At 35.7% G+C, this 14766-nt stretch overlaps 1 protein-coding gene across 1 annotated transcript in view; it reads right to left on the bottom strand.

Moving 5' to 3' along the window:
- Positions 1-14766, bottom strand: part of CCDC169 (coiled-coil domain containing 169) — a 47177-nt gene that overhangs the window by 1269 nt on the left and 31142 nt on the right. Inside the window, 4 exon segments of the mRNA XM_045796960.2 lie at positions 8945-9021; positions 13693-13746; positions 13963-14030; positions 14033-14060. Of these exon segments, the coding sequence (XP_045652916.2) occupies positions 8945-9021; positions 13693-13746; positions 13963-14030; positions 14033-14060 (227 nt within the window).

The raw sequence follows: 14766 nt of genomic DNA, 5'->3' as shown, positions 1-14766 counted from the left end.
GAAGTTCTGCTGAGATTTTCAAAGCTTCCTTGAACTCTAGTTTTAATATCTGTGGGACAAATTATATTGGAATTCCTGTTCTTGGATTTCCGTGGGACCATCTTTCCTTTATTGATTTACATATCTTTATAAAGCCAACTTCCCTACACTCTTACTTAAGAGTAGAGTCAGCTTCAATTCCCTGCAAGGTGCTTTTCAAAAATATCTTACTCAGGGAGTGATAGCAGGACAAATGACAGAATGACTTTAGAAAAATCTTTCCTCCATAAAAGCTGTGGAAAAATTGGCAAAAATGGTCAGAAGTGACTTTTTCAGAGTTCTGGAAATTAACCAAGGACTTGAAGCAATCTTGGAGAATTTATTAAACACACTACACACCACACCCACCTACCCACACACCCACACACAGCTGAAACTCAGCAAAAACACTGAATTTTGTAACATTTTTACTTGCCCTAGCCCCCTTTCCCCAGCTTTGTGGTATCCCTATGAAAACACTGAAAAACTGACCCTAAAATTCATATGGAAATTAAAGGGACTCCAAAAAGCCAAAACAATCCTGAAAAAGAAGAATTAAGTTGGAGTAATCACACTTACTTATTTCAAAACTTACTGAAAAGCTAGTCATCAAGACAGCATGGTGCTGGCATAAGGATAGACATATAGATCAATGGAGTAGAACTGAGAGTCTAGAAATAAACTCATATGTTTATGGTTGATTTTTTAAAAGGGTGCAAAGACAATCAAATGGGGAAGAATAGTCTTCACAACAAATGGTGCTAGGACAATGGAATAGACATGTGAAAAAGACTGAAACTGTACCCCAGTCTCACACTACACATAAAAATTGACTCAAAAATGAATCAAAAAGGACCTAAAAGGACCTAAAACTATAAAACTCTTAGAAGAAAATATATGTAAAAATCTTTGTGCTCTTGGGTTAGGTAAAAGTTCCTTAAATATGATACCTGAAGCATAAGTAATGAAGAAAAAAAAAATCCTAGGAAGCAAAGGTCAACTGGACTTCATCCAAATCAAAACTTCTGTGCTTCAAAGGACATCACCAAGAAAGAAAAAATAACAACAAAAATGTAAGAAAATACTTGCAAATCATGTATCTGATAAGGTCTAGCAACCAGAATATATAAAGTACTCTTATAACACAAGAACAGGACAACAACCCAATTTAAAAATGGACAAAAGGGGCACATAGGTGGTTCAGTAGGTTAAGTGTCTGCCTTCAGCTCAGGTCATGATCTCAGAGTCCTGGGATTGAGTCCTGCATCCAGCTCCCTGCTCAGTGGGAAGCCTGCTTCTCCCTTGCTCTCTGCCACTCCCACTGCCGGTGTTCTCTCATTCTCTCTCTCTCTCTCTCTCAAATAAATAAATAAACAAACAAACAAACAAATAAATAAATAAAATCTTTTTAAAAAATGGGCAAAAGACTTGAACAGACATTTCTCCAAAGAAGATATACAAATGGCAAGCAAGTACATAAAAAGATGCTTAACATCATTAGTCCTTGGAGAAGTCAAAACTACAATGAGGTACCACTTCACAAGTACTGGGATGGCTTAAAAAAAAAAAAAGGACAATAACAAATGTTGATAAAGATTTGGAAAAATTGGAACCCTCATACATTGCTAGTGGGAATATAAAATGATGCAGTAGCCCTGGAAAATGTTTGGCAGTTCTTCAAAAAGATAAAACACTTATAAATTGACTCAGCAATTCCATTCGAAGGCATATACATATACATACACATATATATATACATATACATATACATATACATATACATAGCCAAAACATGTAAAGAGCCCAAATGTTCATCAACTGATGAATGGATAAAGAAGTTGTGGTATGTGTGTATACACACACACACACACACACACACGAATTTTACTCAGCCATCAAAAAGAATAAAATCTTGATATTTGCAATGACACGGATGAAACTAGAGAGTATTATGCTAAGCAAAATAAGTCAGAGAAAGACAAACACCATATGATTTCACTCATGTGGAATTTAAGAAACGAAACAGATGAACATAGGGGAAGGGAAGGAAAAATAAAATAAAGACAGAGAGGGAGGCAAACCATAAGAGACTCTTAACTATAGGGAACAAAATGAAGGTCGATGGAGGGGAGGTGTGCAGGGGATGGGGCAATTGGGTGATGGGCATTAAGGAGGGCACTTGATGTAATGAGCGCTGGATATTATATGCAACTGATAAATCACTAAATTCTATCCCTGAAACTAACACTACATTATATGTGAACTAACTTGAATTTAAATAAAATCTTGAAAGAAAAAAAGGGTAAATTTTGGGGCATGTCAATTATATCTCAATATAAATATTTTTAAATGTTGTACTTTGGGAATAAATCATTTCCTGTGCAAAGAGCTTCCTTAATTAAATAACAATGCTTCAGAATAATTTCGTCTTCTGGTGTAATATGGAATTAACCACAAGCATTTAATTATATCATATTCAATTAATAGTTCATTCTAGATATTTATTGTTTACTATACTAAATGCTTTTATATTATGCTAAGGATATTTTAAATGGCTTCCTTAATACCAACCATTTCTATAAGATCTAATTGACATGATGACACTAATCATCAAGCTGAGGTACATAACTCTAAAGATATGTTTAATTTCCTAGACCTCGTTTAGAACAGTGTTTTCAAACTACAGAATGCAACTCAATAGTGGACTGATTCAGTGAATTATAACAGCAATATAAAAAATAGAATGAAATAGAAAATATCAGCATGGTTCACACATAATAAGCCTAAGTACTCTTTCATAATCTTTTTCAGTTATATATAAATATATATATGGGTAAACTGGGTCACAATATGACATCAGTCATGGTCAACAAAATTTGGAAACCATTTTCCATTCCTGAGTATTGTAGTTTTTACAGACACGATGGTAGCTAAAACCCTTGCAAGATTATGCTAGCTTAACAGTGTTGTAGCTTTGTCACTTGCAGTTTCAAATTATTGTCATATGTCTTATTCTCTTCCCACAAATAAATTCTTTGTTACTTTATTAATTCTTTATATTCAACAAAATACTATACATTGTAGAAGAATCATAATAGCTGATATTTATTGAACTAGGATTTTTCAATAATCTGTAATGTCATACTAACCATTTAATTTGGATTTTGTCATCCCCATTTTATAGGTGAATGAACAATCTGAAGGAGGTTACTTACATCAAGCCACGTTAAATTGTAAGTGACAAGAGGCAAAAATTGATCCATCCACCTGCTTCAAACCCAGTGCGAATTTTCATTTACCACCTTACTTTTACCACACTCACTATTTTTTTTTTAAAGATTTTATTTATTTATTCGACAGAGATAGAGACAGCCAGCGAGAGAGGGAACACAAGCAGGGGGAGTGGGAGAGGAAGAAGCAGGCTCATAGCGGAGGAGCCTGATGTGGGGCCCGATCCCGTAATGCCGAGATCACGCCCTGAGCCGAAGGCAGACGCTTAACCGCTGTGCCACCCACTCACTAGTTTTAAAACTATCATACTGCATTAGCTACACAAATATTTACACTGTTATTTTACTTGAGGTATTCTATAGTCATTCTAGTAGATGAACTTTTTCTTATTTTCCTGTTATTGAATTTTTATTTTTTAGTTTTTTAATTTTTAATTTTTCTTTCTTTTTTTTTTTTTAATTTTTAAGTCATCTCTACACCCTGTGTGGGGCTTAAACCCATAACCTCGAGGTCAAGAGTAGCATGTTCTACTGATGAGCCAGCCAGGCACCTCTTGATTTTTGTTCTTTTTTTTTTAAGATTTTATTTATTTATCTGAGGGAGAGAGTGTGCACGAGTGGGGGAAGGAGCAGAGAGAGAGGGACAACCAGACTCCACTCTGAGCACAGACCCTAACGTGAGGCTCAAGCTCACAAGACTGAGATCATGACCTGAGCCGAATTCAAGAGTCGAACACTCAACCAACTGAGCCACCCAAGTGCCCCTATTTTTCTCCTTTAATATGATGTAGTTAAAAATGATTATAGAGTACACATATTCTTTTTTCTATTGGCTGCCCCAATCTTACCCTATAAAAACAAATGGAAACACTAAAGCAATTAGACACAAGTATCCCATTAATAATTACCTTGACTTCCTGTATAAATCTAGTCCCAAATGAAGTTATCAAGGTTTAGATTTTTTCTATGCTTATTTAAAATCTTTATTGTTCTTTCCTTAGTAGAAGCAACAGAATCCTATAAAAAGAGCGCCACATCTTGAACACCCTTTATGAGCTGGGTGCTTTATAAGTTGTGTTAAAAGTACACATATTCTTATAGAAAATACCAGAAAATATAAATATAAGTTATCCATGATCCCAATATACTACTTCATATTATAATTTTTATTTATTACTCTAGGTAAACATTTTCCTGTGTCAATTATATATTTTCCTAGAATGTATTTTTTTTGTAACTTTATAATATCATTATAGTTAATTGAATTATTCCCTTAATGTTGGATATTTTGGTTGTATTTTCCCTCCTCTAGCTGCTTTTCTTATCAAAAGGTGGTTCCCTAAATAATCTGTCTCTTAATGAGTCCCAGAATCAATTTCCCTCAGGTCCTGTGATTCCAGGGCACTAAGGATTGCCTTATTTTCTTCTCTAGAGCTTTTAATCACTCTAGAACACTACTAAGGAGAAAAAAAAATAGGATGTTCACACTAAAGAAAAAAAAATTTACGGTTTTCTACCTTTAGGAACCACTGATTGTGGTATCAGCTTTCGAAGTCTTTGCTTGCAGGAATATGATTTTTTATAGTTAATATGTGCCATAAGTCATAGCCATAAGGTTACCTATTAACTTGGCAACTTCTAAACCTCATCCTAAAGACATGATTTCTCCTATTTAAAGATGATATCTCTTATTTATCCTTTTAAGATTTTATTTTTAAGTAATCCGTACACCCAATATGGGGCTTGAACTTACAACCCTGAGATCAAGATTTGCAGTCTCCACTGACTGATCCAGCCAGGTGCCCCATATCCTTTTTTCAAATAAGTATATACAAGGATCTCTAGAATACATCTTTCAATAGCAGTATAGATATCTCGTTTATTTTGTGACTATGGTTTCACAAAATAGGAATATATGTAATAGCTAATATTCAGTATTCCTCTTTGAAAGATTTTTTTTATAGTATATCACAGTCAAATGGATATTTTCTTTATTTCTTTTTCTTTTTCTTTTTTTTTTTTTTAAGAGAAGGAGAAAGAGTGTGCCCACGAGCGGGGTGGGGGGAGGGGTGAGGGAGAGGGAGAGAGAAAATTTTAAGCAGGCTCCAGGCCCAGTGCATAGCCCGATGCGGGGCTTAATCTCATGAACCTGAGATCATGACTTGAGCTAAAATGAAGAGTCGGACATTCAACCGAATGAGCCATCCAGGTATCCCACGTGGGTATTTTCTAATGTTCTCATTTATTCCAAACATTAGGAAAACTCCGTAAGTCAGTATTTACCATTAGCATATGTAAGAGTATCAACTAAAGCAAACATTAAAAGCCACTAAAACTTGATTTTTAAAACATTGCTTTAAGTATAACATATATAGGAGAGTACACAAAATAGAGATGTAAGCTCCATGAATTATAATAAAGCAAATACTCAGGTAACCACCACCCAGGTCAACAAACAGAACGTTGCCATCACACTGGAAGACCTTGTGCTCCTCCCACTTATCATTCCCCTTCTCCTTCCCATTGGTAACCACTGTCCTGTCTTCTGACACAGTTTAGTTGTGCCTGTCTTTGAACATCATATAAATAGAATCATATTATTGTATTTTCTGGCCTCTTTTCCCCAAAACTGTGATAATTTTCCATGATGTCGTGTGAGCTGTAGTTCATTTTTATTGTTGTTATTATTCATATATATATGTGTGTGTGTATAATATATTCACGTTACTGTTCATAAATATACAAATGTTTTTATATAAGAATAACATATATGTACGAATATGTATCTCTCAAAAAATTTTATCTGATCTACTACTGATAGATATTTGAGTTCAGTTTATGGCTGTTATGAATAAAGCTGTTATGAACATTCTTGCACAGGTTTTATGGTGTAAATATATGCACCATTCTGTTAGGTATATAACTAAGACTGCAATTGTTGGGTTATAGAGTAGCTGTATGATCAGCTAAATGTAGAAAGTAATACTAAACACTATTCCAAAGTGGTTGCATAAATTTTTACTTATATCTTTGACAACACTTGGAATCATCAATCTTTAAAATTTGTGGTGGTCTCTCATAACTTTAATTTGCATTCCACTGAATAAGTAATGGTGTTGAGTCCATTGGCCATTTGGATATCCTCCTCTGTGAGGTACTTAACACTAAAACTTGGTTTAAAGACTAAAACTTTAATCAAAAAGCATACTAAATTCTGGAGTTGAGGCAATAACTCAGAACAACAATACTTTAAAGTAGTACCAATTATATATACCTAATTTGGAAGGTTATAGGTATATAGAAATGTTTCTATTATTTGAGTTATTTGGTTTATTAGTATTTCCAGAAAGTCAAGTTGGTTTTTTTTTTCCCATTTGTATGACCATTTATTCACTCATGCATTCATTAAAAAATTAGTAAACACCTATTTATTTATGCCAGGCACTGTATTCAACATTAGGCTTTACCAAAGATGGAAGTGACGTATCTGAGATCAAGCATGTGCAGTGCCAGAGGGCACAGACCAGCTTACTGCGCAGGGATCCTAGACCATGTCATCCACCTCTGATGCACTAGCACTGCCGGCTCAGTTCAGACCTATGGTATGGGGGGCTCCAAAGAGAAACCAATCATCAGGATGATATAGCAGGGGACAAGGAGGAATGGGTTTGGCATCCAGGTCGTCTACTTGAGTGTCTTTTAGTACCACCTTGCCCAATTTGACAGTTAAGTGGATGAGAACCATTTATACATGGCCTGGAAAGGATGTGACAACCAGGGTTCTGATTCTCAGGGTAGGTCACCCCATCAGAGGAAGAGAAGGCCCACACTTCATTCACTGATGAATCAGCTTGATACGTGAGACTGCAGCTGCACCATAGCCCTATTCTCTCTGCCCAAATATATTTCCTTCCCCTCGAGGTACTCATTCTAAGAATGCTCACGAGTAAACTTCCTACATGCTGATTTCCATTTCAGAGTCTACTCCCTGAGAGATCCAACCAACAATAGTATCAGTGGAAAACTAAACTGCCCTAATAGACCTGTAGTCTAGTGATATAGATGTGTATGTGTGTTAATACATGAGTAGAATGAGTTTTATTTGTATATTCAAAATATTTGTCCATTATTTAAGCAAATTTGAATAAAAGAGGTATTATCTTTCTAAAAGATAATGGAAGACAAATGTAAAAATAAAAAAGAAATATGAGTTGGAAGATAAATGGTAAAAACAAAAAAGAAATATGTAGGGTGATTGTGCAGAAAGAGTTACTGTAGCAGGCCTGAAATTGCTCTCCTTAGAAAGGCCTTCTTGCAAGGTTGGTCATTGGCTGGTGTCTGGGAACTTAGTGGTAAAAAGTTCCCTACAATGATACAAAACTTCCCTTAAAAGAAAAGGAATGGCTTACAGTACTTGAACTGTACAAACAATATGGTTACTATGAACATGTTTTCCTTCTGGAAGTTTGGAATTTGGTATGTGCTAAGCAGAGAGTACCTACACAACTAGCCCCCAGTAAAAAAGTGGGCACTAAGTATCTAATGAATTTCTCTGGAAGATAAAATTTCATGTGCTGTCACATTTGTTCCACGACTTCCTGCTGGAGGAATGAAGTGTGTCTATGTGACTACACTAGAGACTTTTAGAAGCTTGTGCCTAGTTTCCTCCAAACTTCATCCTATACACCTTTTTCCTTTGATGAATTTTCTTTGTATCCTTTGGCTGCAATACATTCTAGCTGTATGCACAAATATATGCTGAGTCTTGTGATTCGTTCTAGCAAATCACTGAACAGGGGACTGGTCTTGGGGGCCCCCAGCACAGAGGTATAATAGTTTTCAGAGGGAAATTGTTTTCTATAATTTAATGTTTTAACTATATTATATTTCTATTGATATAAATGTACAGGATAATAAGTTATAATTTAAAATAGTCATACTCAAGGAAGAATATACTTCTTTCCATCTAACAACATACTGGACAAAATGTTGCTATCCCTTGAATCTCCACCAAAAACACTTGCTGTACTGCATATATCTTGAATGTCTGTATTTGAAAAGAATTCTGATTTATAGTTAATTTATACCCTGGTTTACTTTTTTGATATTGTTAAGTTATATCTGAATATATTCCCCTACATAGAAAAGGCTATATAAGACAAGGATTGCCTGACTAATTATTCTGTACTTAGTACAGAAAAGGAAAAATTATGTGTAGATATAACTTTCTAAACCCATAAAACATTCTTCTGTTCTTCATTCATCCTAAATTGTTTTTGTTTCCATTGGAAAACACAGTTTAAACTGCACTATCTTCTATACTAATTTCAGTGTCTATATTTCATCAGTAAAAAAGTTAAGGCTGGTAATTTAATTGTATTTATATAATACTGTATATAATACTGTTAACGGTGTAGATTTAGGCTCTTCATGGGTAGGGTATTGTTTTAGCTTAGAAAATAAGAACTTATCATGTTGGAAAGCCAGAACATATTCTTGGGATCTACAAAAATGTATATAAATAGTGAGCAGAGAGCATAAACTTCTTTAAGTTCTTCTACCATCTGTTTGTTATTTTATACCGTTGCTATAAAATCTAGAAGTTCAACTTCCAAAATATAATGGACACCTGTTTTGTCAGTACCATTCAAATTCAAATATAATTAATTAGAAAAGAAAGATGTAGCTAGACTTACATTTTCACTAGATTCTCTTTCATTCTAGGCAGTTGATCCATCTGTTGCCTTTTAGAAACTTGGTATGAGTCAGAGACCTGAAATATAAACATTTGAGCATTTGTCCTCTTATTTCATGACTGGTTTTGGAGATAAGAGGAACAGTCCATTCTCAATTAACTCTTTTATAACCAGGCCCTTAAGTGGTATGTATAAGAGAAGCTAAAGAATAATGGGAAATTCTGGCCTTCTTCAGTATTAAAACATTCCTAAAGATTACGGAAACTCCTTTATCTCAACCCCACATTCCATGTGAGTTTTAAAATAAATATAGAGGAAACTGAAAATCATATCATTTTTGTGATATAAAGATCATTAAAAGTTTTTGTAATGGACACTGAACATAAATAATACATACACTCTGCCATTAAGAAAGATATGACAATAGAAGCTGTATGTATATTGAAATGGAAAACAAGATCATATTTTCATTTTTGTCTGTTTTGAGGTATTTCTGTGATACGAAAGTGGAGACTTCCATTAGGTGGTATAAATAAAATTTCCAGTACAGGAACAGTTGAGGCTGGTGACCTTAGAGATGGCAACTGAAGACATGAGTAAATGAGATCATTCAGTAGGAACACACAGGGAAGTAAGAGAGTTGATGATTTAAACTTGAAAATGCAACTTTTAAGGGGTAGGAGAATTACTAGAGGCCATCCTTTAGGTTTAGGAAAACCCAGGAAAAAATACAGTCATGGAAGTCAAGAGGTGGGTGATATTCAAAAAGTGAGCGTGGTTAGCAATATGAAATGTCTCAGAGATGTCTACACTACCAGGAGGCTTGAAAAGGAGTCATTATGTTTGGCTATTAAAAAGTAAACTGTGCCAGAGCCCAGTACTGGGGGTTAGAAAGGAGTTCAAAGAGGTCGAAGACTAAAAGCAAAACAGTGAGTATATTCACACTTGCATGAAGTTTGACTGAGAAAAGGAAAGCTAAGGTAGTAGTTTTATTAAGATGGGGTAAAATAAAAGTTGGCTTTACTTTGGTGGAAGAGATGAGCATCTTTGTGAAGATGTTGGATCACCTTTGCTAAGTGGGACAATTTTGGGCACATTGAACCAGAAGATGGAATTTACTCATTTATTCACTCAGCAAATGCTATCGAGCATCCACTATGTGCCACCTCCTGTTTAGGACTGGGGCACAAAGATAAGTCATAGTTCTTACAATCTATTGGAGCATAATAAATAGATCGTACAATAGATTGCACAATTCACTGCCTTGGCAGAGGTTTGCACAGGTGCTTTGTAAGCATAAAGCAGATGCTAGTTCAGGCCACAGAGGGCCTGGAAGAGTAGCCAATTAAGAGCTAAGGAATGGACATTCCAGGCAGAAGGAGCAAGAAGGGCCTACAAATATAAGACAGCATGATATATGCAGGGTCCAGATACATCGTCGATCTGGGTGCAGTACAGGGTGTGAGTAGGGACACAGCTGGAAAGTTAGGCACTGCGTGTTGGAAAGGACCTTGTAGACTACACTGAGCTTTGCTGAAATCCTTTGGACAATGCAAAGTCACTGAAGACTTTCAATAGGGAACACATCACTGGGATGCCTGGGTGGCTCAGTCAATTAAGCGTCCAACTCTTGATTTCGGCTCAGGTCATGATCTCAGGGTCCTGGGATCCAGCCCTGATTTGGGCTCCCTCTCTCTCTGTCCCTCCTCCCCAATAAATAAATGAACCTTTAAAAAAATAGGGAACAACAGCATATCTGTATTTCAGAATGATTGCTCAGGCAGCAAAGGAGAAAAAATTGAGTATGGTGGAGGCAAATTTTTAATAGCTATGCTGTTGAGATTATATTTCAAGTCTAGATTTAAATCTGGGGAGCTCTAGGGCTCCTGGGTGGCTCAGCCAGTTAAACATCTGCCTTCGGCTCAGATCATGAGCCTAGAGTCCCAGGATTGAGCCCCCAATCTGAAGCCCCACTCATTAGGGGGTTTGCTTCTCCTTTTGCCCCTCCCCCTGCTCATGCTCTCTCTTTCTCTCTCTCTCCCACTCTCTCTCAAATAAACAAATAAAATCTTTTAAAAAGAAAATAAAAATAAATCTGGGGAGCTCTATTTTCAAATGAACAATAACAAAATAGAGATGTCCAAAAAGACAACAGAAACAGCTGGATAGTCTGGAACCTATGTCATAAGGAATTGCTAGTGTAACTTTTATGGTAATTTAATATTTTATCTTAGGGAAAAAACTATGGAAACACTTAAGAGTTGTTTTCATATCTTTAAGAAGCTGTCACATAGGAGACTTATAGAATTGTTCTGTGTTCTTCAGAGGAGGGAACTAAAACCAATATGTTTTAAGGAAGGAGAATAAGGAACATCATATGATGGTTTAATAATTCTAATAATTAGAATTAACTGACGATGAGACACAATAGCCTCAGGTTCGTTTTCTGTAAACCAAAGCATTATATTCAACAGTGTCTCCGATCTACTGCTAAAATTCTGTTTATGGAAACAGACAAGTTCTAATCAGCCTTTCTGCCTGACTTAAGCAATGCAATGAACCTGTGTATTCTTAAAACTCAATGTCTTTACTGTACACATACTGCATAAATTAGAACAATCCTGAGATATGGAAACTCACAGTTTCATTCAAAACAGTGAAGACAGCAGACGTATAAACAGCAGCCTCAGCAAACAGCTCTAGTTATCTACCTGAGAATCAATTACTTATGTATTCAGCACGGAAAGAACTGAGATCATCCGCTGACCTTTCCAGTCACCCTAATATCCACATGGTCAGAACCATCTTTTACTATAAAGATTAACAATTCATTCTAGAGTGAAAATCCTTATTAACATTTATACTGGGAACAGGATTAACATCTTCCTGGGAAGCTGTTAAAATAGGCTTTGATTGTATGTTCAGTGATCCTGTAAAATCAGAGTAGAACCTATTTCACCTAAGTGAATGTTTCAGATAAACAAAGGTAAAGGAGAGAGGCTTGGGCAAGTAGAAACTCTAATGCCCCTGTCACAGAGAGAGAGAGGCTAGGGAGATCAGGAAAGAAAACAGGAAAATACTGTGCACCACTTACTAGAATATAGAACATATTATGGGCCAGGCATTTTACTCAGCACTTTACATACATTACATCTCTAAACACTCACAAATCCCCTATAAGACAGTACTATTATTTCCTGTTCTACCAAGGAAAGAAATTAGGCCCCAAAAGGTCACACTACAATTAAGTACTAAGCTGGGATTTAAATCCAAATTTAAATGACTCCAAAACCTGTGGTCTTTCCTCAAATCACGGTCTTGTAAAGCAATGAGCATTTATGCTAGAACTCGAAGGAAGCAGAACTGGCCAGGTGGAGTCACAGTCTGAGGAAGGGCATGAGGGTGCTGCACTGCAGGGGTAAGCAGGGATGCCTACTGAGTGTCCAGGACCAGCAAGTGTGAACTGATTGTTTTATGGGTAAGAGACCACAAGGAGCGGTTCTATCTTGTCTCAATTTCCTAACTTAATCTTGGTCATTACTAGAAGTCCAAGCCTCCCTTTACCCACCACTGCCCTTCCATTGCCAAATTGATCTATACATCCCCTTATCAGCTCCAAGCCCCAATCCTAACTCCCTTCCTCTCAATCCTTTCATTGATCCTCTGGAAATACCAGATCAGTGATTAGCAGACACTCTTTATGGCAAACCCAGCCCTCAAGTTCCTCTACTTCCTTGCCTCACCAAGTTCATGTCCTGAAGACTCGAACCTTCTTTTTGGCTCTTCGTCCCCTTTCACTGTTGAAACTCTTCAGAGCTATATTCTAAACTACCTTTTCTTTTCACCCGGCATACTCTCCCTGATGCATTCCCGTCATTCACATGGCTTCATTTACCATCTATGTGCTAATAATTTCCACATCTCTATCTCCAATTTTTATCTTTTCTACCCTGAGATTCATATATCCAACCGCTCTTTGGACACTTTCGTTTAGATAATGTGCATTGAAAACTAAACTCATATCCTGATTTTAAAACATATATCAAAACAAAGCTAACAAGGATTAAATATCTAAATGTAAAATATTTAGCTAAGTACTACAAAAAGATGTGATAAATATTATGAAACATTGAGATGAAGACTTTTAAACTATGACATCAGAAACCATAAATAAAAGATAGCTCTGACAACATCAAAACAAAAACTCAGTAATACTGACATCATCATAAATAAAACTGAAATGCAAATGAAAAATTACGGAAAATATGTGCAACATCATTCATAATTTACTGATAACCTTCCTGTCCTGTCCTGTCATTTGTATGTACACACTTTCCTATCCCGTATTGTAAGTACACCCTTTCTAGTAATAGTGGTGCCAAAGCTATCTGAGACCTCACTGTGCATAATCATGACATAAAATGCCATAAATTTCATGATAGCAGAGGGGTAACTGCTTATTTGCTTGAATTTAGAAATTATAGATCAAACTAAAAGGATAACTAAGGAAGCAAATATGCAAAATATTCCCTTAATCTGGGAAACTTTTATCTCCTTTTTACCTTTTTATAAAACCTATACATTTTCCTTTTCACCTCCCATATTTAGAAACTTGGTACATTTTCTCCCATAATTCCAACATATGTTTGTCTACCAAACCAAACCAATCAAAAGCCTAGAAAAGTGAAAAATGTAGTTTACAGCAAGAGGAAACTCTTAAAATTTGGAAGTAAGACAACAAAAGTTACCCGAGACATTTCAGCTAGGTATCTACAGCACTCATTGTTGGCCTTGTGGTAAGCCTACAGGAAAAATACAAAAGAATCCAACATCAGAGAGGATTTGCAATACTAGCAAGACTATTACTAAGTCAAGTTTATGTCTCTATGCTGTTTTTTAAAATAGTGTAGGAAATAGTTTTGTAAGCATTTTGTGATAATAGTATAGTAGGTTTGTAGATAAGATACCAAAAATAATGACAGTTACAAAGAAATGTCTAGAATAGAATATAAACAAACCTTTGATTCTTGTTCCCGTCTCAGTGCACAGTCTTTCACTTGATTTTCAAGGCTCCTTTTCTCTTTTCTAGCTGTTTAAGTAATGTATTTAAGTATTCCTGAAAGTTTAAACAGTAGATTTTTACATGTACTCATGCTCTAAATAACAGTAAGAAATTTCTTCACTGGCAAATGCCTCTACCTCATAACATTCTGTGACTTCAAATTCTATAATATGCACCTTTTAAGTAATAGCAATAATAAAAATTATGATATTTATTGAACCCTAACTATATTCCAAGTCAGTACTTGTGCTCAGTGCTTTCCACAGATTATTCCATTTAATCCTTATAAAAGCCATGAGGATGGCTAATATATTTATTTCCATTTTACTGTTGAGAAAATTGCATCTGATAGATGTTAAGTAACTGGTCCAAAGACGCACAGCTAATAAATGGTAGAGCTGGAATTAGAACCTAGGTAGTTTGGGGTGCCTGGCTGGCTCAGTCAGTGGAACATGAGACTCTTGATCTCGACCCCACGTTGGATGTAGAGATTACTTAAAAATAAAATCTTAAATTAAAAAAAAAGGATTACCCAGGTAATCTGACTCCAAAGGCCACACATGCTAAACAACATTATTATATATTTTTCATATGACTGATACCAGTGTAACAACAGTACAGTAGAAAAACAGACAATAAAGTTGATGACCAGGAGAATTGAGAAAATACTGCAGAGTAGGACAGTTCTGGAAACTAAGACCTCAAGCCAAATACCATTCATCACAAACAGCTGGAGCTGAGTCGAGATTTAGCCAAATGC

Source organism: Ursus americanus, chromosome 10, assembly GCF_024610735.1.
Source record: "Ursus americanus isolate L20-20 chromosome 10, mUrsAme1.1.p, whole genome shotgun sequence".
NCBI lineage: Eukaryota > Metazoa > Chordata > Mammalia > Carnivora > Ursidae > Ursus > Ursus americanus.
This window is presented reverse-complemented; position numbering and strand designations above follow the sequence as displayed.